Raw genomic sequence first — 27,146 nt, forward strand, 5'->3', positions numbered from 1 at the left:
ACTGATGCACCCTTCCGTAACGCTTGGTGATAACAGAATTCCATTAACTTTTTTCTTTTTTCTTTTTCCCCCCTTTTTTTTTTTTGAGGAAGATTAGCCCTGAGCTAACTACTGCCAGTCCTCCTCTTTTTGCTGAGGAAGACTGGCCCTGAGCTAACATCCATGCCCATCTTCCTCTACTTTATACGTGGGACGCCTACCACAGCATGGCTTTTTGCCAATCAGTGCCATATCCGCACCCGGAATCCAAACCAGCGAATCCCGGGCCGCCAGGAAGCAGAACTTGCAAACTTAACCACTGCACCACCAGGCCGGCCCTGTACCTTTTCTCTTTTAAAGTAAGCACGATGTGAAGCTTTCTCAGGACATTGTAGGAGGAAGAGGATGCCTGTCATTTTCAGCATCACTGGGGGGTTGGTGATATGGGTTTGTGGTCATCCCATAGAGCCTGTCCTGGCCACGGGGCCCACAACATGGTCCATCTGCGACCTTGTAGCCTTGGCCTAGTGGTAACCTTCCTGCAGCCCTCTCTGTGCAGAATCCAGAGCGCTGCGTGGCCTGCCCCCTCTGAAGGCCTCAGCCTATACCAACATCCAGACTCCACTCGTGGCCCCGTATACACAGGGCTGTTGTTCCCTCCCCTTCCTCTCAGCATGTGGCCCACCCACTCTGACGGCCTCGGCCTCTGCCCCAGCCAGTGCCCAGACTCCCGCTGAGATCCTGTGCACTCGGTGCTGACGCCTGCTTCCTGCCTTCCCTGGGCAGGGTGCTCTATTGCTTGCCCATCAATTCCAGATCAGGTCTGGCCTGGGTAAACCAGCAATCTTCTCTGCTATCTGGTGGCCTGATTGTACCTTCGTCAACCAGGTCTGAGCCCCTTCCAAGCTGTCCTTCCTTGGTACTCTCCCTCACCCTGGAGCACTGTAGATTTCCCTGTAGCTAATAGTTACTCTTCTATTACAGTTAACAATTCTTTATATTCAACTTCCCTTATTGAACCTGCTGTGTGGTTTCTATCTCCTGATTGGACCCAGGCTATTTACCTCATCAATAAAGAAGAGATGATGGTATCAGTATTTCAGATTTATTTTACCAGTCAAATGAGAAAGCCTATGTAAAACCCAGAGTACACTATTCTGCTCATTGGCATTGCTCAATTTTCTCTTTGCCTTAACCACTACTTTCTTTTTACACAGAACAAGGGAAACTGATGTCAGGGAGTGTCAGGCACTTGACAAGATGGTGCTGACATGCATGTGGTTAGCCTTGGAAGAGGAGACAGAGGTTCAGAGAGGCCAAAGAGGTTACCTGGTGTCATGCATGCAATATTGGATTGAGCTGAACTCAGATGGCCAGTCCTCTGAGTCCTCTCTCCATACACCACACTAGGCTTCCTCTTAGAGCCCCAGACCCTCCTTCTTTTCACCTGACTGAGAACAATTTTCCTATGTAACAAAATGACAAAACCTCCTGAGTCTAACCACTTACTCCATGATGACAAGAGCTGAGCAGGAGGAGAATCATTTGCTGGAGTTTTTTCATAATGACTTACCTAAGAGATCTCCTGAAAGAAAGGTCTGACTCATTTGCAAGGTACGAGTCTGTGGTTTTCCTTTCTCATGAGTCTGCCTCTGAACGAGACCTGAGGAGCCTGCCCTTGGATCTGATGCTGTAAGACTTGACAAGTATGGACTGGGCTGTTAAAGGCTCCACTTGGAGAAAATCCCATTGGTTAAAGTCAAATTTATGGAATTCCACAACAGCAGTGGACCAATCGTGTGGTTTGTTGCTTGAATATAACTTCCAAAAGGCCAGCAGTCCATGTTACATTCACTGATGCTTCCCCGGGGCTCAGAATAGAGCCCGGTAGAAAGTAGATGCACGGTATACGTTTGTCAAGTGGACAAATTTACATGGTGAAGGATTCTCCATATTTCTTGACATGTGGGACCTCACTCCGGTATTTGAAAGTAGGATTTTATTTAAAAGCAAGAGAGGGAAGGACCTTAATAGAAACATGGCTATTTTGTCAATCAAGGCCTGATACCATGGCTATGATGATATATTCCAATGACCAAACTCATTTTAGTCAAAGCTTACTTGTCCTGTGTTTCACCACTCCAGGTAATCGTCTCTTCTAGGTATCAGCCTATTACTCTTTGTATATGGTAGTAAGCAATAATGAGTGGGTACCATCCCAGTAAGCAACAGTGGCTTTTTAGCTGGAGCCCTTTGGAAAAAATTGTACACTGCCTGGCAGAGAATTCTGTGCATGGCAGCTACTCCATGAATGTCTGTTGGCACTGATGTTGTTGTGATGATGGCAAGATCTTAAAATAAAGGACTGACATAGGTAGTGGAAATTCAGGCAGGGGAGGAAGGCTCAAGAAAGGGTCGTGGTATTTTTAATTGGAAAGTCGCCTTACACATCTCAAATCGTGACCAGGAAGCTCCCCACACTGTCTCTGCTTAATAGTTCAGTATATTTGAGCTAGAGCTCGTTATAAAAAATCTGAACCAAAATAGCAAATGGAAAGTACATTCTCCACATGTGTCATGGATGTTCAGGTATAGAGGTGAAACCATATGCATATTAAACTCCTGAACTCTTTTTAAAAATCTTGCTTCCTATTTCACAGAAATTACCTTTCTTGTTTTCCCTTTTCCATTTTAATATGATGGGGGGAAAAGGGAGATATAGAAAGAGAGTAAATACATTTTTCTTTTTAGAAACACCAGCAGGTGAACCAGGAGTGCCCTTGTTTACGGTTAAAAGTCTGTTTTAAAATACAGTTGTCCCAAAGTCAGGAGCAGATGAAAGTCCAAACCATGCCAAATGTAGAGGTTTAATGGGTGAGGTGGGGTGGAGCTGTCTCAACTCGTGCGTGATTCATTCACTTACTCATTCTTCCACCAAGTGCTTATGGAGCACCCGCTGGGCGCTGACCACTGTGACAGACCTCAAAGACAGCGCAGAATGGGAGCTTCCTGCAGATGCCTGTGTTGTGTCCCCATCAGCTGGGAGACTCCCTCGTACATTGGAAGCATTCAATAAATGTTTCTTGAATCAGTGAGTGGTCTCTGTCCTCATGGAGTTCATAGCACAGGAAATTTCTTCTTAGTCAGTTAGCACTCTTACGCCAATAAATTCTAAGTTAATGAACATCAGGATAGCTTTAAGGAGAAAATGAGAGGTGAATCACTGACGGCCACAAGCAGCCTTGGGGATTGTGTGGAAAGGAGGGTGGTGACACGGTTGTCCTGTTTCCCAATGGCAGTGGGTAAAGGGATTGGCCGCAGGGCAGTAAGATGCATTCTCATAAGTGATTTATGCAAACGAGCCTCAGAACCCAGAGCTGCCCTGTGCGCAGGGACATTTCAGCTCTACTGTGTCAGGTGCTGGGAGAGAGACTCTATCTGCTGCCCTCTTTAAGCCCACTCATTGGCTCCTGCACATTTGAATGGGGCTGCCCCAGAGCAGGAGTCTTGGGGGCAAAGATGGAGTCGCTTGCCAAAATTTAGTAGCAATGCCCTTCTCCTTGGCTGGGCATAATTTTGATATGTATTGAAATAGTCAGTGAGATAAAAGTTTCAAGAGATGAAAATTTAGTCAGAGAGAGTGCTGCTTCCTTGAACAATATTCAGTGTCATAGAACATTCAGATTCATGATGGGTTCACACCTCACAATCCGCATTCCCTCCTCCCTCTCTTTCTCCCTCCCTCCCTTCCTTCCTTTCCTTCCTTCCACCATCCCTCCCTCCCTTTCTCTCTGTGTCTTTCTCTCTCTCTCTCTCTCTCTCTTTCATCCCCAAAACCTAAGCAGTCCTGAATCCCCTGCTCCTTGTAGACATGGTTTGCCTGCCACAGAGCATATGTTTTAAAGAGGGGGAGGCATTCCAAGATTTTATAACTTTCCTGGGACAGAAGTGATTGGCAGTGCTGATGACCAATCATATCCCCATTACTTTATTAGAGGCAGGTTCAAAAGACAGTCATCTCTCTGTTCTTTAGTAACATTTATTAACCAACAAGCTGTTATATTTAGGGAACAAAAATTGCTCATTGCTACTTTAAAGCGCTGCATATTTCATTTGTCATGATCGTGTGAAGTTTGTCTTTCTGATAAGATGCACACAAGCTCTTGTGACTTACTTTATCAAAATAGTTAACGTGCAATTTATCTCCCATCTTTTTTCCTGAGAGAGAGATAAAGAAATCGCTAAAAGATGATTGTCAGGGGGCTTTTGGCTTATAATGGGAAATTTGACCAAAGGTTTTCTGGAACATACAGTTGCTTACGTTTGTATTTCTCCAGGAAGTCTGTAACAGCTAGGGAGAGTTTGGGGATTCGTGTTGAGATTGCAATCATTTCTGCTGCTCTTCTTGCCCATTATTACAGTCATCAAGGATTAACGCTCTAGGGACTGCAATTATGCCCTGTTGTGGGCTCTCCCAGGAACAATTCTATTAATATCACTTTTCATCTTCCTAGGTGCAAATTCAGGAAACCATCAGGGAGAGAAGCCCTCTCAGCCGGATGCCAGCTTTCTCAGAGCCTGCCAGGGAGGAGCCTGCATTTACTGGGACCACAGAAAATTCCTTCCCCAACTTCGGAGGGATCCACAATCAAAAGGCACCATTGGCCCAATACCTGGAGGTAGAAATCTGTCCTCGAGGCCCACGGCATGGAGAAAACCAAGACAGAGAAGACAACGCACCCAGACAGTCTCGGGGAAAACGAGGACCTGAGCTGAGCATCCCAGAAGCCAATAATGCAACTATGTCCGCCTACGAGCTGTCAGCCCGCCTGCCCCAGGAGGGCAGAGCTGACCTCGTGGAGCCCGAGGTTCTCTCTGTTGCTTCCCCTGAATGTGCAAATACCGTCCCCACCCTGGAAACTGTGTGTGATGTGCCAAGGGACAGAGAAGCAATGTGTGCGAGGGAGCTTCTTGAAGCAGGTGAGCAAGAAACATGTGATACCATGGATTTTCCTGTTAGAGCCTCAGTTGATAAATATTTGCCTCAAGAAATTTGCCCCATGGACTTAGAGCTGGCAGAAGGTCAGAGCAAAGTATCTGATTTATGTTCTCCTGATGACAAGACACTGGATGTTCTTTTTCAGACACGAGGTTCTGAGCCTCCACAGGCTACTTGCGAAAGCAGCAACGACAGAAACTCGGCCGTGTCCCCTCTTTTTATCAGTACTTTCACCTGGAACATTTCACAGAAAGCCAGTGAAGGTGCCACAGGGGAAAGTCTAGCCGAGGTGGAGAATCCCACCTCCACATTGGCCTCCGTGGTACAGTCTGGCCAGGAGAAGCCGAGCCCCAGCTTCTCAGGAGGGCTTGAGGAAAGACAGCCTCTATCTTCTGAGAATAACTCTTTCGTGCGATTTAAAGAAGGAGATGACCAGAGGCCCTTTACCAGTGGCCCAGACACAACAGACACACCAGCTAGTCACAGCTCAATTGTGAAATTTCCTCAGGAGAGGCCGACAACAGTAATTGCTAATCTTGAGTGCCTTCAGGTGACCAGGGAGAGTGGGGACACATCAGCTGTTACCATTGCCACCAAAGTCCACACAGTCAAATACCTCCCTGTTTCAGTTGCTGGGAACAGCCACGCAGATGACCCAGGGGAGAGCTCACCTCAGGCACCAGATGAAAATATTTTCCAACTTCCTTCCAATGTATGTTTGGGTCATATTTTAAATGGTTCCACAACCGAATCTCCGGAAGAGCTCCTTTACTTGGCTCCCAGTGGACCAGGAGTCCACATCTGTGTTCCCCCATTCCCAGAGGGAGAGGGTTTCTGTAGCAATTCCCCTCTTCAGATTGATAACCAGTCTGGAGAGAAGGGCCGGACTGTGGACAGAGCAGACAGTAGGGGCCTTGAAGAGAATTTACAAGAAAAAGGAAGTGAAACAACACAGAGGGTCCAGCAGGAGAGCCTGCCCCACCAGGGTCCTCGTTCTGAAGATGATTTCCAAGAAAGTTTGCCCATGACCTCGGCTGCTCAAGGGGAAGTGAACCCAGTGCCCTCAGACCACTCATCAGCAAACTCCAGGGAGCAAAGAGGGCAGAGCCCAGGCCTGGGGACTAGCATGTCTGTGGTGGCAGAAGCTACTGTGGAAGAACATGGTCAGGCTCTGAGCAATGTTCCACCTCTCTCTAATATCCTCCTGGAGGAATCTAAAGAGAGCGGACCAGGACTTTGGGAAACAGGCAACAAGCTGAAGATTATAACTCTAGATGCTCCCATTCCAGAAGTCTGGCCATCAAAACAACTGACAGATTCTGAGTGCAAGGAGTTGCAAGCTGTTCCCATGATCCCTAACAGGATCTGGGCTGTTTCTGACGTTCTAAAGGCAGATGCTGCCATGCCTGAACTGTACCCCTCTGAAATTGCAGCTTCAGTTCACTATCCTCAGGCTGAGTCTGGCTCAGCCCTTGCTAATAACAGAAAAATCCATGAAAGTGAAGAGCCAGCCCGTCATGCACATTGGAGTTGTCTTTCTTCCCGATATTTGAGCCAAGCCAGACTCATGGAGTCGTCTGTGGACCCTGTAGATGAAAAGGAATTATGTGTCACAGATTTGCTATCAGAGGCTTCCAAAACTGGAGGGAAGAAAAATGATAACAATGTGAGTCAAAACCAAGAGGAAAACCAACTCAAGGTGGATCACCCTGCCTTCTTTAAACAGTTTCTGACCTGCCCTAAAATCCTAGAGTCCTCTGTAGATCCCATTGATGAAACAAGTGTGACGGAGTGTGCCAGGGCTGAAATAGCAGAGCCCTCTGAATCCACACTGGGTGTCATCAGAGAGGAGAGTAAATTGAATGATGGAAACATGAGCCAGAGAGTGAAAGTCCAACCTGCCATCTTACAAGCCCCATGCCCCCAGCAAAGTGGGGAAACCATTCCAAGTGAAAACAGCATCAACCAAAGCCAAGAAGACAGTGAGAGAGGGGAGGCTGAACAGAGTCAACATGACAGAGCGACAGCAGAAGTCCAACCAGCCATTTTGCAAGTCCCATGTTCTGACAAAGGTGGAGAAACAATTCCAAGTGGATACAGCAGAAGCCAAACACAAGAAGGCAGGGAGAGAGGCTTAGGGAAGGCCGAACAAAGTAAAAACAGCACAGCAGAATTTGTTTTCCCCACTTGGCCTCTTTCTAGCTGTCTTGAAGTAATGACTCATGCATCTGTTGGAGCTGATACTCACAGCTCCACAGGTCAAATTCATGACATCCCCAAGAATGATTTAGTTAAGCCCAGAAACCATCAATATGCATTTTCTGACTCAAAGGAAAGGGGAGCCTTTGAGAGTGAGTATGGGAAACATTTGCCCTCTCCTAGTGGTCTTACTCAGGTGCCCTTTACTTCCTCTCCTGAAGGAAACATCACAAACTTTTCAATAAGCCACAAAATTGAGGAACCTAAAATAGTGGAGCCCCAAATTGGGGAAACCAAACCCGCAAGTGCGCCTGGCTCCCCGGCAATGACTTTGGCATTCATTTCGGGAGAATGTGCATCAGATAAAGTGCCTAAGACGCTGCAGGACCCGTGTCAACAGGGCTGCACCCTGGGCCATGGGAGAAAGTCAAGAGAAGAGAAGCCCAGCCACATGGCAGACCAGACTGACAGATTCCCCCCAGCACCCCCAGCAGCGACTGGGTGGGAGGAAGTCAAGAGGAAGCAAGAAACCTCAGGAAGTGGACATCTAGCTGAAGGAGTAAAGAAGAAAATTCTGTCCAGGGTGGCTGCCCTGAGACTGAGATTGGAAGAGAAGGAAAACATCAAAAAGAGCTGGAGCTCTCTTAAAAAGATTCCTAAACTTGAAACATCAGTATCACCCACAGATGAGAAAAAAGACCCAAAAAGGTCACCTTGCCAAAGAGAAGGAAAAGGTGAGGCTCTGTTGCTTCCTGTCGTTGTTAAAGTTTGGGTTTGTTGACCAGATGTCAAGTTCCAGTGTCCTGCTGAGTCCTTTGCAATGAAGGTAAGTTTCCACTGGGTAAGTGTTGATGCTATGGCTGTGACCAAATGGCTTAGCATGTAGGCCCGTGGTTCTCAAACTTGAGTGACTTCAGAATCACCTGGAGGGTTTATTAAAACACAGATTGCTGGCCTTCAGCCCCAGAGTTTCTGATTCAACATGTGGGCTTGAGAAATTGCATTTCAAATAAGTTCCCAGGTAATCTGGGGGGAGAACCGCTGGTACAGGCTGCCTGTAGGTATGTTTAATTGCAGGAGCGTGATTAAGATGCCTTTCTGTTTAATATCCCTTAAAAAAATATTTTAAAAGATAAACAGAAGTGTTAATCAGTGTAGCTAATTAGTGTAATTAAATAGACCACATGCTAAGCAGGATTTACAGAAATAAACATTTAGGTACAATTTGGGAGTCTTCTCTTTAATCATTTATTTTCATTAAAAATGGCTTAATTGAACATTGGATTTTCTTCCAGATTTGAGTATAAAATTTCTTTCCAACTCACCCTCCCCATTACTGGAGTCTGAAGCCCCTTGGGGTCTCTGTTCCAGGTTCCAGACTCAGAGCCCTTGTAACTGCTGTCCCTTCTGCTTTGCCTGGGAAATCACTTCAGCCTCAAACTCCATCCCATAACCTGAATTTTAGCCTTTTTTATTTCAGAGCTCTTCTTTCCCTTCCCATGAAATCTGGTAGAAGTCAGAAGAGAAAATATTGCAACAAGGTAAAGTGGCCCACGTGTGCTGGAGCAGAACGCTATGGCGTTCACCCGAGTCCTCAGACCTCAGGGCGGGCGCTCATTACTCCCAGTCCAGCTCAGACGGGCCCTCAGCCTCTGGTGCAGAGAGAATTAAATACAAAACTGCCTTCCGAAGAGTTTGGAGGTATCCAACCAGGTTTCTAGTATATGTGTTGTAAAACATATTTAAAGAGAATGAAGCAATGTTTTAAAAGATCTCTCAAGTGGTTTCGGCCCAGAGGGAAACAGTCTATTTGGACATTTTGTGCATAGTTGTTCAAGTTACTGTGGGAGAAAGGACTCTGCAGAGGACCACGTGCAGTGGGAAGATTCCATCTCAGTCGTGGCACAGCCTCCCCATCGTGAAGGGCTGCAGCCTGGGAGCACAGCATTCTGGGAGGGTGGTGACCTGGTGGGGTAGGAGTAGGAGCAGGGAGGGGAGTGGGGATGACTTGGATGATTCTGAAAGAAAGAAAACAAAACAAGTGATGTTTTTTTTCTTGACATTCAAAGCTTAGTGCAGCCGAAGCTTTATGTTCACCAGGGGACTTCTCCATCTTTTCCCTCAGCGCTTGGCGGGAATATACACAGAAGATGAACTGAGCTGAGCTCCCAGGCCTCCTTTAGCTCCTTCATCTGCATTTCTACCTCTGTCTCACACAAACAGGGGTCCTTTCCAAAGCCCTGAGGCCTCTTGTCCAAGCCAGCTTCACATCTCTCAGAGACCCTCATTTTATGCTCCTCCCTCCGTGCCCCGCTTTTCTATGTTCAGAACTGACAATGGGTTGTGGATGGGGTTGGCAGTCTTAGGCACATTTCTGTATCTGCAAATCACCCATGAGGGCTGCCGCCACATAGTATTGGAAAGGCCCTCGAGGAAGTAAGTCCCAAATGAGGGGACGGGTAGCCCAAGCGTTTGAGACTGTGGGCCTGAATGCCTAGCCCAGCTAGCCAAGTAGGGCCAAAGGACCTGAAATGGGTTTTGCCATCAATAAGTACTTGGTATATTTTTTCTCTCTCTCGATTATGCGCTTGGATCCTGTAATATCATTAGTAGCCTCAGCTACTCAGTTACCCAAGTAGCCCATTGTTACCTCCTGGAAAGAAACTAAGCTTTAAAATATGCATTCTGTTATCCAAATGCTATTGGACCAGGGAGAGATGGGAGGCACAGTTAACGCACCAACTATTTCACGGTAGTGGAATTTGAGGCAACAGAGCAAAAGAGAGCATCAGTATTGATGACTTTTGGCTTGGCTGTGGCTTATAAAATATTTTGTGTTACCAAACTGCGGAGTTATGGAACTTGGTCTGTAATAGACTGACCCCCCATTTCCAGTAACCTCACTGCTTGCCAGATTATTCTGACCACTTGGCCGGGTCAGCCATCCTTGTCTTGTTCTAATGTCTATGCTGTCGCCCAGTGGCTGCCCCAAGTAATTACACATGTACCTGGCGTGCCAGGCTCTCATCCCTGATTTTAAAAGGCGATATTCAAAGGTCACAGCCTAACCCCCGGGAATCGTTTCCTTATTGCTCCCATTTCATCCAAGGAGATACTGCTCTTTTGCTAAGGAAACTGATGTCAGACATCACTGCAATACACTAGGATATCTTCAGCACAGACAGCTGAAATCAGAGAAAAGGTGGATGAATATTTTTCGGCAATTAACTTGCTGTTGAGTTGCCTTTTGCATCTGGGGGTTTAGCCACAATTACTACTTAGATAATCCAGATTTTATTCTACTCCCTAATCTCAGCTCTGATTTTGACCTGGACCATCTGGTGATCATTTAAAAGTATCTTTATTCTGCCCAGGTCCTACAGACTAGGCATCTATAACCGCCCTCCCCCATCTTAAAAAAAAAATGTTGCTAAAGTCCTATTTCACTTTGTGCATTACAGACCTCACTCACGGAGTTTTAAGTATGAACAGTGAGAGTTTTCTGTTAGGTTGATTGGTTCATTTTCCTACTGTTTAGGCAAGCCACACCTCCTCCCAGACACTTGGTTTCCTCATCCATAAATTGAGGGTAATAATTCTTATCCCTGTCTCTGGGGATTGTTGTGAGAATTAAATGTGATAAAATGAGAAAGTCTTTTGCCCACTGCAAAGCTCTTTGCAACTATCGTCGGAACACTGACCTGCAAATCTCGCGTTTCCAGCTCCGGTATTATTGAAGAAGATCCAAGCCGAGATGTTCCCTGACCACTCCGGAAATGTAAAATTAAGCTGCCAGTTTGCAGAGATTCATGAAGATTCTACTATCTGGTGGATGAAAGATTCCAAGTCAATAGCGGAAGTGCAGAGAAGGTGCGATATTTGCCCCAGTTACTTGTCACAGTTGTTGCTTGAGTATTTCACGACACAGTTCTAGAAGAAAATAACAAAATTATAGGAAGCAAAAAGGAAAATTGAAGCAGAAACTCCACACCCAAAATATCCAAGAAGAGTAAGTAATGGAAGACAGATGTCTGGACAGGGAAAATGGTAGAGGGTTCTTGCACTGGCTCTGTCACCATTGAGTTTTGTGGCCTTAGGAAAATATTGGAACCTTTCATTACATTTTTAATATCAAGGGAACGTGTCAAATCATTTTCTAGCCTGAGGTTGTGTGGTCCCGAGATTAAAGAGGAGCTCTCTTCTGCATGTCTGTGAATTTTGCTGTGTTCTCTGTTTCATAAATTTCCATTAACCTGATGAACCTCAAACACAGGTAAGAAAGTGAATCAAAAGGAAAAAATAATCCTTGAGATTATAGAAAAGTAGCAGCTATTGAGGGTGATACCAGCCATCTCTAAGAAGGAATAACGGGTTTATTTCGGGGCCCTAGGATATTAGAGGAGAGGAGAAGGAGGAGGGGAGAGAGATGAGAGTGAGAACCATTGCCAGGAATTCCCCGTGTGGAAGGAACCTGATGAATGGCTTCCTGAAGCCCCTTCTTGGCAATAAATTGAGGAGGGGTGGCTCATTCTAGAAACAAATCACCTGTTTAATGGAAACCAGCGTAACTCAAACAATCCTCAGAAGCTTCTTACTGCCGAAGGAGGTCCCAGTTCAGCTCCCTGAGTCACAAGAGGTGTTTCTACTCCCTTAATCTCGTCACGAGTAGACTACAAAAGTGAGAAAAATCTGAGCTTTCTATATAACTAAATCAAAGTTGTCTGCTTGGAACAGATGTCTGGAAATTATGTCCCAAAAGCAACTATGGAAGAGTTGAGCTATGGTTTCGTTTCCATAACATCGCTCCAGAAAATCCAACTGGATTGTGATGGATGTAATAGGCCCACTTTGCCTAAAATGTTGTCATCCCCCTGCTTGTCTTACATATGGCTTAGGGAGAATTATAATGGAGAATAAATGACTTGATTTTCAAGTCAAGGAGATCCCCCAGAGCTTTATAAAAAAGAAGTACTAATTATTCATTTGAAGTGCTTTCTGTAGCCGTCAGCCCAGAACAGTTAACTAGTGTTTTGCAGCCTTGCTGGAAGCTCAGAATTGGCAATTGAATCGTTCAGGTCCGTTTTCCATTCGAGGTGTCTTAAGAAAACGTAACCTCCTTCTAGGGAGCATATGTCATGAGTAAACATGCTATTTACTAATGACATGTGGCCAGGGCCTTTAAATTCTTAGTGATGTTTGCTTCCTTTCTTCTTGGCGACATTCCCTGGTCTAGGCACACACATTTGCCTTCTCACTGCGAAAATTCAGGAATGTTTGGGAGTCATAACTCCTTTGTATATTAAGAGATCATTTATATTATTTCAGGTGGGTTTTCAAGTGTTATCAAATTTCTTTCACCCTTAATTCCAGTTGAGTGTTTCCTTTTCATATCCCTCCAAGAAATATCTCATTGCCTTCTCAAGATAGAATTTTCAAAAATCTGAAATCTCTCAAACAAATATAATGGAAACACGTAGCAAAGATCTTCTTCGACTCATTAAGTAATGAAGAACCAGTAGGATGGTAAAGCTGTTCAAAGGAGCAGTTGAGGAATAGAGATTTATATCATCAATCTGACAAAAAAATGCTGAAATAAATTTACAGAAAGATACTTGGACAGATAATAAACGTCGGGGGTTATCTTTTCTCCTGGACAGAAAGCTTACAAGCTGTAACTTAAAAGCGTCTGAGGGGGTTCTGTTTAAGTGGTAGATGGTGATGACAAGCACGGGCGCATTCTCCTATAATTAAATCCTCTGTGGGTGAGCCCTTGAAACAGTGACATACAAAGGGAGATGCAATCATCCTTTCGCCTTTGTCCCCAGGTTTTGGATACTTTTCCTTAACAGGCTAAAGTGTGGAAATTAGGTGTCAGGACACTTTCTTGTGGCTGGGGCAAGGCGAATGTACTCTGAGGAAACCAAGAAGAAGGAAGTGGTAGCTTTCTCTGAGTGTTTGTATGATGGTGGTATGTCTTGACTCCATGAAGATCTCAAGTTGGCACACTCTGGTGCTACCCTGGCCAACAGTACCTTCTTGGTAACTAGCGTGCCCTGAGCCTTTGACAGAGCACTTGTCTCATGGAGTGATTGGCTGGAAGCTGAGCAATGTTTTGGAGCACAGGTCACATCATTCCTGCTGGACAGCCAGGGAGTAAAGAGCTGGCTGCCGTTGCAGGCAGCTTCTCATTGGTTGGCGATAGGAAGGACACCCCAAGGACTTCTCAGCCCAGACTGGAGGGGGACAGCGGGTGCTGCCCCCTACTGGCTCCCTGGGGCTGATGGTGGATAATGGGGTCCTCTGAGAAGTCCCCAGGTTAGGTACCCTCTCGCTTCAGCCAGTTTAGTTCTTGGCCATGTTATTCTGATCGCGTTCATGGCATGGCCTTCTTTTGTGCTTGTCTCCAGCTAAGCTCCCCTCCTGTTCAGCTCTTTCTGCATTTGTCCATTTCTTCCCCTAAAAGTAAAGAGATTTGTCCCTCACAGGGTAACAGGATGTGAAACTGAGCTTTTTCCCTATTGATTTAAGAAGATGCAAGATCACTTCTTTACACTTTCCACAGTTTAAGTTGGTATGTTCTGTTTGTGCATCTCCTCCCAGACTGGAAGGGCAAGCACTGTGCCTTTCTTTAATTTTACCATTGAATGCCTCAGTACGGGGCACACAGCTGCTAACCCACTCTGATGGTCCATGACCAGTCACTAGACTAGACCCTTTGCTGGAGCCTCACATGCCTGGTGCTGGTCACTCCTCATACTTCGAAGAGATGGTCTTGCTCTTTCCTCTTTCCCAGAGGAGGAAACTGAGGATGAGAGACTAGGTAACATGCCTGAGGTCAGCTCAGGATTTGAATCCAGGCCTGTCTGACTCCTAAATTATTCCTCCCAGAAAAAGGTCTTGGATGGGAGTAATAGGTCAAGACAGAAAAAAGTTCTGGGCCAAGTCATCAGAGAATCAGGGAATTTCTGGGTTGGGAGGAAGATGTTCATGAGACAATTCTAGTTCAGCAGCCAGCTGTTCTGGTGGAGCTCGACTGCTGTTTCAGGAACAGACATGCTGTGCTAATCAATGAGCCACTAGAGAAGGGCGTTGCACCAGCCCCTCTGTGACTCTCTTAAGACTTTCAGCCCTGTCAGGAAATCTTCCCCTTATAACTGGGCTTTCAATCGTGTGTTCAGGATGTGTTCAGAGGCCCCATCAATGGAAAAAGAATTATGATTTAGGGGACTTTGTTTTAAGTCACTGGTACATTCCAGAAGAGTCATGTATACATCAGAGACTTCAAGTTTATTGAAAAACCAACCACTAATGAACTCTTTTGTTGAATGTGCAACTGAGACAAACTCAAGACAAATGGACTTTGTTGTTGAGCTGTGAAATGAACCAAAAGTGAAACATACCCTGCACACACACAACTTGGTGAATGTTTAAACAAAATTCATTATATAGAACAAAACTAAAACAATATTTGAATATCGTTTTTTGGTTGCAAAGCAAGTTTTTTGTTTGAGACTTTGGACTAAAGATTGTGGCTTTACCCACAATTCCAGTTATCCCACATTTGAGAGCAGGAATCACAAATCACCTGGGGAGGCAGCTTAATGAAGGCAAGATGAGGGCTCCAGGCTCAGGCTATCTTGGTTTAAGTCCTGAGTCTACCTTTATCAGCGGTGTGACCTTAGGTCATTTGCTTAATCTTCCTCTCTGTGAACTGGGAATAGTAAGAGTACTTCTCTCATTAGATTGCTCTGAGGGTGACATGAAATAGACCTTTCAGTGATTAGCACAATGGCTGGTACATACCAAGCACTTGATGCACATTCGCTATCATCATCATCATCATCATCATCCTCATCACCTCTGCCCCCACCAGTTTTTCTATTCATAGCACAGTGCTTGGAACTTAATAATGGTGGGTGGGTGGATGGATGGACAGATGGATGGATGGTTGATATTCACTAGGGGAATGCATTATTTAAAAGAGTTTTCAGCCATGAGTCCTTATATACAGCAAAGACCTTCTTTCTCTTGTGTCTTACTGTGTCTGTGTTCAGATCTGGGTTTGGAATTTTTAGGTTTCCATCAAGCACACGACACCTGATCAGTAACATAATGGAGGTGAATTCTGATCAGAAATATTAACAACATCCTCCAGATTTCACAATTCCACTTCCTTGGTCTACTCATGGCAGTCAAAACTCCCAGACATTTCTGTGTATTAATATTGCATATTCGTTGAGGGTGTTAAACCAAAAATGTATTGATCGTCCTCTACAGATACATAAGTTATTTAAACCGCTTATCACCATCTTGTCCTTTAGCCAGCTCATTCTCTAAAAACATTAGGACAGGAGCATTAGCTTCTTTCTCCTTAAGTGTATTAGAAAAATGCAACTTCAGGATGATGATGCGTGCAAACCTTAATGTCCCCCATTGCAGTGCAGGAGACAACTCCACTGTGTCCTTGGCCATCGTTCAAGCCAGCCAGAAGGACCAGGGCATCTATTATTGCTGCATCAATAACAGTTATGGAAAAGTGACTGCTGAATTTAATCTCACCGCTGAAGGTAAACTTCAGCTTTTCACTTTCAAATGAAAAGCACTAGCCCCTACCACTTCCAAATGTTCATCTGTACTGAGGGCATTCTCTTCTTTGTCTTCTAGTTCTCCAACAACTTTCAAGTCACCAGGATATTAAAGGTAAGCCAGTCTGAGTTGGATGTTAGAAGAAATGGGAGAACCATAAGGCATGAGGTAGCTCCTGGAGTCAGTGGTAGAAGCAATATTCCCATGGACTCGTCTACCCAAGTAGGAGAGAGCCCAGGAATGACAGAGAAATGCATGACAGCTCAGGAGCTGTTTCAGCCTGATTGCAAGGCCTATTATAAGTGCATGAGGCCATGAATATCCAGAAGTGTATTCTTTATGAAAGAGATCAGACTGTAGCCGTGCACTTGTTGGGAACCTGTGGAGAGGGAGTTTGGGGTTAAACTTTTTCCTTTAAGCGTCAGACTTGCATTCAGCCCATCTGCATGGAGTTTTCAGCCTCTGGCACTTACACAGCCTGTTTTGTTTCTTCAATTTACTTTTCAGTTTGACTAGCTGAACAGATTCCCAAAGGGAGCCAGGTGTCTAGGAGAGCAACTCCATTCATTTGCATCTTAATAAAAGTGAAAGATGGGGTTTCATGCTTTCCTTTGACATTTGTGCACACCTGATGTAGCAGGAGCCTAACAGCTCCTCCTGAACACTCACGCTGCCGCTGGGCCACCCGCTGAGTACGTTTAATGGAGTCCATGCTCCTCATGGATTTCCTCTTAGGGAAAATTACCAGTCCCCACACTCGTGCCCACCCCCACCTAGAAGGGTGCTGGTAATTTTTTTTTTTTTTTTTTTTGAGGAAGATTAGCCCTGAGTTAACATCTGTGCCCATCTTCTTCTATTTAATATATGGGACGCCTGCTAAGAGCTGACTGTGGGCCTCTCTTCCCAGCTCCACATTCCTGTGACGTCGCACCAGCAGTTTAAAATTGGCCACAGTGAGAGTGTTTACACCATAGAAATTGGAAAACACTACAAAAACCAGGGCCTCCCCACCCCCCAGGCAGGTTGTTAAAAATTTACCAGCTGTGACAGGCACAAACTTCTTACTTTTAAGAGTAACTGAACTTTAGAAATGTTGAGACTTTGAAGGAAAACAGTATGAGTAAATATAGTTCATATTCACTGGGCTCTGCTGTATATACGTAAAACACTTCCTATATTCTTTAAGTGGTATTAGGGTCCAAATTTTCCAAATAAATTAATCATGTAACTAGAATTGACAAGATCTGGGTTATAGAGAAAGCATTCCCTCTCCATTTTGTTGTCTAATTTTTAAGTTTAACTTTAAAAAAAAAACTATACTCCTCTCAATAAATTAAAAAGAAAATTTCTGGTTCTATTCCTTAGGATGAAATCTGTGATACAACTCTCTCCTTAGAATTTATCTGAGAAAATATCCTATTTGCCTGCCTGTCTTCCTGCTGCCCCACCCGAATTCTCTCTAGAAACAGTGACAGGTCACTCTGCCGGAGGCTGCTGCTAGCCTTTGTGAAAAGTCTTGGAGCATCTTTCCACTAGCACCTTCGCCCACTTTTTCTATTTGAAAATCCCCCACCAGCCCCCTTTATTTCTTTCTGGCAATAAGTTGGCCTGGATCAATACCCTTTAAGAGTAGTTTTAGTCTCCTTGTACTTTTAATAGCTAGCATCAGTCATAGTCTGCTCTTAACACATATGATTTGAAAATATTTTTAAAAGGAGAGAAAAATATTTCTCTGAATATTCTAAATAAAAATGTGAAGTGGGATTTTCATTCTGATGGCTTTCTTCTTTTAAACATTCAGAAAGATGACAGTTTTCATTGACTTTAGGAGTGGAAGGTGTTTTTAAAAATCTTAACAATCGTATTTAATTGAAAGCCATCTTATTTTCTTCTCTGAACTCTGACTTGGTCGTCTCTAGTTTAAAATGGAACATTCTGATTGAATGCATGGTCATCTGAAACACGTGCAGAATCGACTCTGAAACAGCTGCTAGAAAACTCAAAAAATATTCTACTTTTTTTTTTTTTACAAATAATTCTACTTTTTTTCAATTTCTCTTCAAAGGCAGTTCTTTTTACTTATTTTGCTTCATTTTTTCGCCTATTATATCTATGACATGCATTCTCAACAGAGGCAGTATCATCCCCAAGAGGCAAAAATTGATTCTTGGGGAGGCAAAAAAAACGTATTCTTCTTGTGTGTAAAGCATGGATATACACACAGTACATGAACAGGTATACAGTACATCTGTGGTACTAGAATTTTATGGAGGACAGTTAGAAAAAAAGTCTAAGAGGCTCCTCACTGGGGGGCATAATGAAAAAAAGGTTGAGAAACATTCGTTTATCAGACTTTACCATTGGTCCTTCCTCCCTCCTCTGTACTTTATCTTCTCAACTTTTCTTTAATCACCTTGCATAGTTCTGCTTTTGTTTTCCAGATCCGTCTAAAATTCTTTTCCCAGTATCCCCAGTTTGGCTTCAACCAATCTTTTCCCCTTTCATCTGATCCACTAGGACCTCACACTGATCTTCCTACATCTCCTCAATGACCCGTCTCCCTGTCAGCACCCACCCATCTCATCTCTGAGCTATGCCTCTGTGAGGGGTTAAGTGTGGTTTCCCCTCCTAGGTTCTACAGGTCAACCTTGTCATTGTCCCTATGTGGGAACGTTTGTTACCCAAGGAGCAGGATTGGGGGATATTCTGTCTAATTAAAGTTGTGCTATGTTTTAGGATGTGAAGAGATTGAATTCAGCCAGCTCATCTTCAGAGAAGACTTCCTCAATGACAGCTACTTTGGGGGCCGCCTGCGCGGTCAAATTGCCACAGAGGAGCTGCACTTTGGGGAAGGCGTCCACCGGAAAGCCTTCCGCAGTAAAGTAATGCAGGGCCTCATGCCAGTCTTCAAGCCCGGCCATGCCTGCGTACTCAAGGTGCACAATGCCGTTGCCTACGGGACCAGAAACAACGATGAGCTCGTCCAGAGAAACTACAAACTCGCTGCCCAGGTGGGTCCACCTGCCCTAAAGGTGGCACTTGAAGTGTGAGAGGGACCCATGATAACCTGAGATGAAAATTAGACTCAGAATTAATGGGATTGTCTCCAAGAGGGTGTTTACTCCCTTTGGGATGTGGTTATAAGGGAGCCACTGGGTTAAGGCTAAATGCTGGGAGTCATGTCTCAGTTCTCAGGAGTAATTTCTTGGACTCAGCCTATGTCTGGAGGCACCTCATCAGTTCTGACCCGGGCTGGGATCGTTTCTGTTCCTAGGAAGCCCTATGAGATCCCTGGGCGTTTCTTGGATGCAGGATGACATGGAAAGTGGGGGTTCTAAGCTACACCAAATTCCAGGATTCCCAAGGACAGCTAAAATCAGAACCCGTTTCTGGAGTGTTTTGTTTTGTGGAGGAGGAGGTGGCTGGGGTGTATTCAGAAGGGTCAGCACTTGTCCTGTCCCGTCTTTCTGACTTTGGTTCAGTGTCAGCCCGTAAGCTATGGAGAGAGATTGACCCAAGCCTCTAGCTAAGTTCCCACCTCTCTGTGTTATTCAGTCACAGAACTCTGAGGCAAGAGGAGAGCATTAGCTTCTCTTCCTGCCTCCCCATCCCACTTTGGTCCGTGTATCTCACTTTTGACATTCGCACTGGCCAAGCTTCAGGAGAGCTGAGTCTAGCTCTCTCACGAACCAGGTGCCTTTTAAAAAGCATTACCTATAAAATGAATAGGTGTTCTCCGATGAATCTCTCAGGTGCCCTAAGCATTAGTTATCCATGATTCTCCCAGATGTGGCAATGTCACGTGGGACTTGGTGCTCATGAAGGTAGCCCCTCTTCTCCGAGTATAGGATTTTGCTAATTGTCTTCCTTTCTCCTCCAAATCCACCCTTCTTTTTTCTTTTCTTTCACTGAATATTCCTTCCATCTCAAGTATCATCTGGCCCAGTCATGGAAAATCCCCCAGCATCCAGACTCCTACTCAGAGAGGTCCTACTGAGTAGAAAGCAGAATCCAGTTTGCTTTTTCTAAGACAACAATCTTGGCAAAGTGTTCACTGTTTACAACTCAAATTACACCTTTGAAGAAGCACCTCAGGTAGGAGAACTCATGGAAAACCCAGCAGGCCCCAAGCTTACCTGACGTCCTGCCAAGGAACCAGCACCCTCAAGGGTAAACTTCAGCCATGCAGGTTCCAGAAATTTTATAGTTCAGGGACACTTGGCCCCAGAGACCACTTGGCCTTCAGCTGGATAGTTCCTTCAGGTCTCAGAGCTCTTCTGTAAGTGGCCAGCTCTAGGTTGTAATAATTTTTGGTTTTGTGTTCCCAACCAGGGGATAGGTTTGAGAATCCACTGGCTGGATCTATAATAGGAAATCTGATTAGCATTTCCAAGCAACTCTCTGAATTTCTTCTAATCACTTGGATTTCCTGTGTTTTCGGGTGATATAGGAATGCTATGTCCAAAATACGGCCAGACACTATGCCAAGATCTATGCTGCTGAAGCACAGCCTCTGGAAGGCTTTGGAGAAGTGCCAGAGTAAGTGTGTTCACCCTTTCTTGTATTACCACCCTTGACTGGTTGGGGGCCTGGAGGGATGAGAGGGTGAGAAGGACCAGTAGGACAAGCATGTCAATTGGTCTCTGTCTGTAAGCTCCATCAAGGCACACATGGCTGCTGTCCTCTGGTGACACATGGGTCACCAGAGGTTTACAGAAAGACACTTGATAAATAGTCTTCAAACAAATGTACGTATGTATAGATGGTTGGATGAATTCAATAAATGTATCCATCATGTTAAATAGAAAGGAAAAGGTATCTACTCTCATGGATGTTACATTGTCTAAACAATAAACAAATATAAGGGAACACAAGAATATCACAAAATGGTTCATCTCATGGTGAAAATAAAATATGGCGCTGTGTCAGGGAAGAGAGAACTGGGTGATCAGGAATAGAGAATCACGGTACCCACTTCCTGGAATCCTACAGAGATAAATTACACCGATTACTTTTATCCTCTTATTAACTAAATATTTGTTGACCCAAGGAGATTTTCGGATGTCTGGAGCTTGTGTTTACTGATCTCTTTATCTGGTTGAGATCATATGTGCATGCTTAAGTGGAAAGAGAAAGTGCTGTGTCAGTGCACATTGGAAATTTCAGACAGAACAGTCTGTCATTCATATATCAGTAAAATATGTCAAGGCGAGGAAAGAAGGGAGGAATTCTTGTCTACACCATCCCTGTTAGCTCACAAAATTGGAAAAATTCTCTCCCTGAGGTGGTATGTGGAGCATACTATGTATAAATTCTAATACTTTCTGCCCTTTGCCAAGAAATGCTTACATACTTATTTAGTCCACAAACGTTTCTCAGCAACTTCAAGACAGATTAACATAATGCAAAGAAAAAAACACTCAAATTGCCTCTGTGTTGAATACGCTAAGACAGCAACCCGGACCGAGTTGGGTCCCCTGTTATAAGAACTCCTCCTGCCCCGTTCTCTCTCTTCTCCAGCCCCCCTCCTCCCAGTCTCTGTCCTCTTAGCCTGTGCTCAAGGAGGAAGAGTCAACCCCGTGACCAGTCCACCACGCACAGAACCGCGGCACCCTCCTGCAGGGGCAGACCCAAGTTTTGTGTGGCTTGACTTGTACACAATTTGGGGCACTTTCTAAGGAAAAGAACACAAAATTATGAATATAAAGATTGGTCCAGGGACTTGGAAAGGTCTTGCACAAGTGAGGGTAAGGAGGGATAGGGATAAGGGTCCTCAAAAGGGCATCTGTGCCAGATCCCACGTTCATTGAATCAGAGGATTCTACACCAGAAAGACACACACACACACACACACACACACACACGGTGCCTACTCATCTCCTCTCCACTGCTTTATTTTTTCACATAGCACATAGTGCTGTACATTTACTTGATTATTGTCTGTCTCCTCCATTCAATGTAAGATCCTTGTGAGCAGAGCCTCTGTTTTCTTTACTGTTGTTTTCTGGAACTGCGTCTGGAAGAGTGTCTGATACATAGAAGCTACTGAATGAATATTTGTTGACTGAATGGAAGGAAAGAAAGAAAGATGGAGGGATAGCTGGAAAGATGGATCTGTGATGGATGGATAGGTGGGTTACAGTCACCAGTGACCAGTTATAGTTATAGTGGTTATAGTGACCAGTGGGTCATTGAGACATGACTATAATGAAGACATTCATTTCTACAGAGCAATTAAACCCCATCCCAAAGAGGAGTTTCTGATCAACTCTAGGAACAAATGACAAACAGAAACACAGCCTTTTACTCATGGAATAATCATTGGGGGTTTTTTAATTTAAATCTAACAGAACCCAGGGATTTATTCCGCAGCTCCCTGCTACTCCAGTGAGGGTAGAATGCCCCCAAAGTGTTTATTCCCATCAGGCAACATGATGTGTGCGCATGTTCTTGTCCCTTCCAGGATCATTCCCATTTTTCTTATCCATCGACCTGAGAACAACATCCCTTATGCAACAGTAGAGGAGGAGCTGATTGGAGAATTTGTGAAGTATTCCATCAGGGACGGGAAGGAAATAAACTTCTTGAGAAGAGAATCGGAGGCTGGTCAGAAGTGTTGTACCTTCCAGCACTGGGTATACCAGAAAACAAGTGGAGGCCTCCTAGTCACGGACATGCAGGGTGAGGAGAGCAGCTTGACCAGGGCTCCAAGGATGCTGTGGGCCTGGAATATTCCTGGGCATGGGGAGGGGAGGAGAAGGAGGGGTCTGCTGAGTCACTTTAAGCACCTTTGCCAGTAGGAAGTGTTCCTAATGTCTCATCAGAAACAAGGTGTGACAGAGGAGTCCTAAATGACCAGCCAAATGGAGGAATAAAGTACATTTTAATAATTCATGCCAATAACACCTTCCCATTACAACAGGTAACTAAAGATTGGCTTTATTGTTATATCCTCAACAGGCAAAATTCAGAAATATATATGAAAATCTGGATATACCAAAAGGTAAACTAAGATGACATAATTCATTTTTAATAAGTAAAAGAGTCTTTCACAGTTGCTTTAGTTTTTATCTCCCCTGGTAAATTTACAGCATTTTCAATTTATGTACAAATTGTTAGGAAACATTTGTCATATGAAGTGGGGATGTCATAAGTAGGTTTCCCATAGAGAAAGCCCTGAGACAAATTGTGATTTGGGGATTCCCCAAGACTGCCATCAGGTTCATTAACTTTCTGGAAGGCCCTGCAGAACTCAGAGAAGCCTTTACACTCATGGTTATGGTTTATTACAGTGAAAGGATACAGGCTCAAATCAGCAAAGGTAAGAGGCACACGGACAGAGTCAGGAGAGACCAGGTGGGAGCTCTCAGTTGTCCTCTCCTGTGGAGTCATGTGGACAGTACCTGCTTTTCCCAGCAATGAAGTGTGGCAATATGCATGGAGTGCTGTCAAGCAGGGAAGCTCGCCCGAGCCCTGGTGTTCAGAGTTTTTACTGGGGGGTCCATCACATAGGCGTGACCGACTGCCCATAAGGTTGACCTTAGTCTTTAGCCTCTGCAGAGATCAAGCTGATACCACATGGCCCAAGGTGCTAGGCAGACAAAGACACTCTCATCAGGCAGGACATTCCAATGGCTTAGAGGTTGCCTCCCAGGAGTTGGGCAAGTATTGAACCTTTATTTGGGCAAGGTTAATCCTTTACTGTTCACAAATGTTCAAGTACAAATATTTGGGAAGAGATCCCAGGAAACGTTGGTAGAAGAGCGGGGAAGTGTGACAGGAGAGGGGAGAACAGCCAATAAGCATAATACAGCCAGTTACCACCGTGGGCAGCTGAAGCTCACGTCTGCTGCGGGAACTCTGGGAGCCTGTGCAGAACACTCTTCTCAGAATTGTTGCACCCAAGGAGTGTGGCAGCAGGGGTGTTTATACCCCAATTCCCTTTAGGTTCCAGTGGCAGGCTGGTCCTGGTGGGGGCGTTAACTCCCTGCATTTGCCGCCTGCCACACGGGCAAGCCAAGCAGAGCAAAGCAGGCTCCTGTGCTCAGAGAAAGGCAAAGAAATGCTGGTGGTGGCACCTGGAGGTGGAGCCACTTGCACGGAAGTGGTTAGAGTGAGGGAAATGGGTGGGGCATCCACAGCTTCTGCCACAGGGGTTTTCTATTTCTTTTCCTTTCCAAATAATAATGTTGTTAAGAAAAATCTGAACTGTAATTATTTGCCTACTAAATGTCAGACACTGTCATCTACGAGAATCTCAAGCTCTATCTGTAGCGTGGTGGTGAAGAACAAGACTGCCTCTGGGTTCTAGTCCCTGCTCCTCCACTTCCTGGCTGTTAGCCTTGGGCAAGTTACTTCCCTCTCTGTGCCTCATACTTTCCATATGGAGTTGTTATGAGGATTAAATGAGATCATAAAACTTTTAGCACAGCATTGACACGTAACATGTGTTCCCTAGTTTTTTAATTTCTGTTTTGAAATAACCATAGACACAAGAAGTTACAAAAATGTACAGAGGTCCCTGTGTACCCTCTGCCCAGCTTCACATAATGATAGCATCTTACATAACTACAGCACGTTATCCAAACCAGGAGATTCACATTGGCACGATGTAATTAAGTAGACAAAGACCTTACTTAGATTTCGCCAGTTTTTGTATGCAGTCATTTTTTCCTATTATTTTATTTAATCTTCATAATAATCCTCCAGAGAAGATATTATGATCCCCTTTTTACAGATGGGAAAACAGAGGCCCAGAGGTGGTGATTTAATTGCCTGCTGTCACTCAGCTAATGAGCTGAGAGATCCAAGACTCCAACCCATGATTTCTGACTCCAAACCCCATGTTCTTTCCACTAAACCACAAACTTACAAATTGGCAAGAGATTTCCAAGTGTCTCTTGATGTTAAATGTTCCCATGAGGAACTCCTCGAGGGCCAGCTGGGAAGTGCAACATTACAGTTTGCAGACGGGGCCGATCTGCAGATTGAAGGTGGCCATATCTGCTCACTTTTTGAAGAGGCTTTGCTGCCACACACACAATATGGTCTTAACAGACAGCTTTCTATTCTAATTAGACCCCAGCTGTACAATTGTTGCTGCCCCCCCCATCTTTTCTCATTCCGAGTTAATTTTGCATTAAATATAATTCTTCTCCTGAAAAGCAGCACCCTGGAGCTTCCCACACAGCTGGGTTCTCTTCCAGGCACTACTTAACAACCGTAGTGGAATATCACATCTCTCTGTCAGTGATGTGTGCAGTTTAATGTGTCGGCGCGGTGTTCTATAGCCGTGTTTATTTACTCTCTGCTGCTGCTGGGAAAAACCTTTTTATTGTCATCGTCCTTGTGGCACAAGACAACACATCCATTCTCTAAACAATCTCCACGTTTTATAATTTTCCTGAGACACTGGAATTAGGATTAGAAAAGATGAACAAATCCAAACTCAACCATCACCTTCTCAAACTCTAAAAAGTCATCCCCTCCCTGGTTGCATTTGCTTGTTGACAGGATTGATGTGGGTCCTGCAGCTTTGAGAAGTAAAAGCTGCGCCTGTGATTGGCCCTAAGATCCTCACCCTGGTGAAACCACTAGGGTTTCTAAGAAGTGTCACCCCAAAGACCCAAGAACCCAAATTCTGGAGAATGAACTCCTAAAGCTACCTGCTTCCTTCCTTCCATCAGATAAGACCTGTAGCTGATGATTGTTCCCAATTCGGCTTAATAGCTGCACATTAGAATTTAAATTATTGTCCTGCAGAGACCCTTAATAACCTGGGAAATTATTAAACCGAGAGAGAAATTTCCTCTTAAAAATTATGTTCTGTTTTTCTAAACTGTAAGTGACAGCTGGTATTGTGAGAAGCAAGAAAAAGCAATTCCCCAAGTTCAAGGACGTTTCGCCAAATGACTTTTAAAAATTGGACTTCTGTGCAGCTTAGAGCTGTGATTTTTAAATACAACTTTCCACAAAACAAGATGTCCAAAGGGAGCTTTTGCAATTTGGTGTTTGGGGGTTTTTTTGAGCACGGTCCCTGTAATAAAAGCTATGTGAAGCATTTCTACGTATGTTCTAGTTGTTAGCAGCTTTGAAAGAATGAGATGAATTAGTTGCCAACTGTGAAAGGCTTTTACAATGCTCAGTGGCTCACCCAAAGGGCCATGTCTAATTTAGCTCACAGGTGCACTGCTGAAAACCAGGGCTCGTTGCTTCTGTCTGAATAGCCAGTCTGAATAGCAACATGGCCTGTTTTTTTGCCGTGTTCCAGGCAGACACTGCTGAATCAGAACATTAACGCTTTAGCTTCCCTTTTCTGGGCCTCAGAAAACAGTGCTCATAGGAGTAGAGACCCATGGGACTAGGTTGCCATCAAGTCTGACTCTCAGGGTTGGTTTTGCGGGGGATGCTCAGACTGGTTTCTTTGCTGCCAGGCCCATCACTTAGCAGGTCACCTGCTGGCTGAGGGGAATAGAGCAATCACAGCCTGGCCCAGATAGGACTAGAGTCAGGGGCAAGAGAGGAGGCAAGACCCGGGCCTGGCATCTGGCAGGTCCAGACACATGAGTGGGGTAGCCCCATGGACCCTGTGCCCGGCCATCAAAGGCCTGTCACTAGATTTCATGGGTGAGACTGAGTAGACGGCCACTGAATTGGAGCAAGTGCCCATAGCCAACAGCCGAGAGAGACAGGGGCAGAGCTGGTCCCTGGTGTGGCAAGGAGAATTCCAGAAAGGCCAGAGGCCATTCACACTCTGGGCGTCAGAGAAGTTTGCCTTCTTCCAGACCTGGCAGAGGTTAAGGCTGTAGAGTGAGATGGGGAGGCGGGCAGGGTGACAGAGGATGGCTCTTCTCTACTGCAGAAGGTGATGGCAAGCTTGCCCTTCCCGACCGAGCAAGACAGGAGGATTTCCCATTCTCTTTGCATCCTGATTCCTTAGCCACTCTCCTAATTGCTCCTGCTGGGGAGACAGAAGCAAAATGACTCCTGTGTGCCTGGGATTCTATCAGGAATGCCTGTGGCGCTTCGCCGAACCGGAGTGGGAAGCTCAGGAGCTATTTTGCTGTTTTGGTTTGGAAGTCCCCCACCCCCAATGGTTTAATGGATAGAGGTTAGGAAAAGCATCAAAGGGTTAGACCACGGGTGACACATGTAAACATCTCCAAGCCAATGGTTAAAAGTCAGCAACTCAGGAGTGTTTCCCTAGGTCTAAAGCCAACCCAGAAAATCTTCAGTCCTGGATCAGAAAACTGACTGTATGGAAATGGGAAATCACATATCTGGAGTTTGGCTTTGAACTGAGCAAATGCCATGTCAAACTTTCTCATGGATGGGTACCCCAACCCATGCCCATTCCACCTCCCACTGTAAGAGTTTCCACTAT

At 44.9% G+C, this 27,146-nt stretch overlaps 1 protein-coding gene across 7 annotated transcripts in view; it reads left to right on the top strand.

Annotated features, from left to right (window-relative positions):
* Window positions 1–27,146, top strand: part of ALPK2 (alpha kinase 2) — a 116,728-nt gene that overhangs the window by 75,015 nt on the left and 14,567 nt on the right. For 2 of the 7 annotated variants that reach the window (XR_006890124.1, XM_046671798.1), the window contains exons 5-11: window positions 4,494–7,911; window positions 10,900–11,047; window positions 15,617–15,744; window positions 15,842–15,877; window positions 18,500–18,774; window positions 20,214–20,302; window positions 22,227–22,444. Coding sequence is in view for 3 of the 7 variants with exons in the window: in XM_046671798.1 (XP_046527754.1) it covers window positions 4,494–7,911; window positions 10,900–11,047; window positions 15,617–15,744; window positions 15,842–15,877; window positions 18,500–18,774; window positions 20,214–20,302; window positions 22,227–22,444 (4,312 nt within the window). In the remaining 4 variants the exon portion in view is untranslated. Of the gene's footprint in view, window positions 1–4,493; window positions 8,004–8,657; window positions 8,719–10,899; window positions 11,187–15,616; window positions 15,745–15,841; window positions 15,878–18,499; window positions 18,775–19,694; window positions 19,859–20,213; window positions 20,303–22,226; window positions 22,445–22,723; window positions 22,767–27,146 lie in introns of those variants that run through there. The other 5 variants (XR_006890125.1, XR_006890126.1, XR_006890127.1 and 2 more) reach the window with 5 other exon arrangements.

The sequence above is a fragment of the Equus quagga genome, chromosome 9, assembly GCF_021613505.1.
Source record: "Equus quagga isolate Etosha38 chromosome 9, UCLA_HA_Equagga_1.0, whole genome shotgun sequence".
Classification (NCBI taxonomy): domain Eukaryota; kingdom Metazoa; phylum Chordata; class Mammalia; order Perissodactyla; family Equidae; genus Equus; species Equus quagga.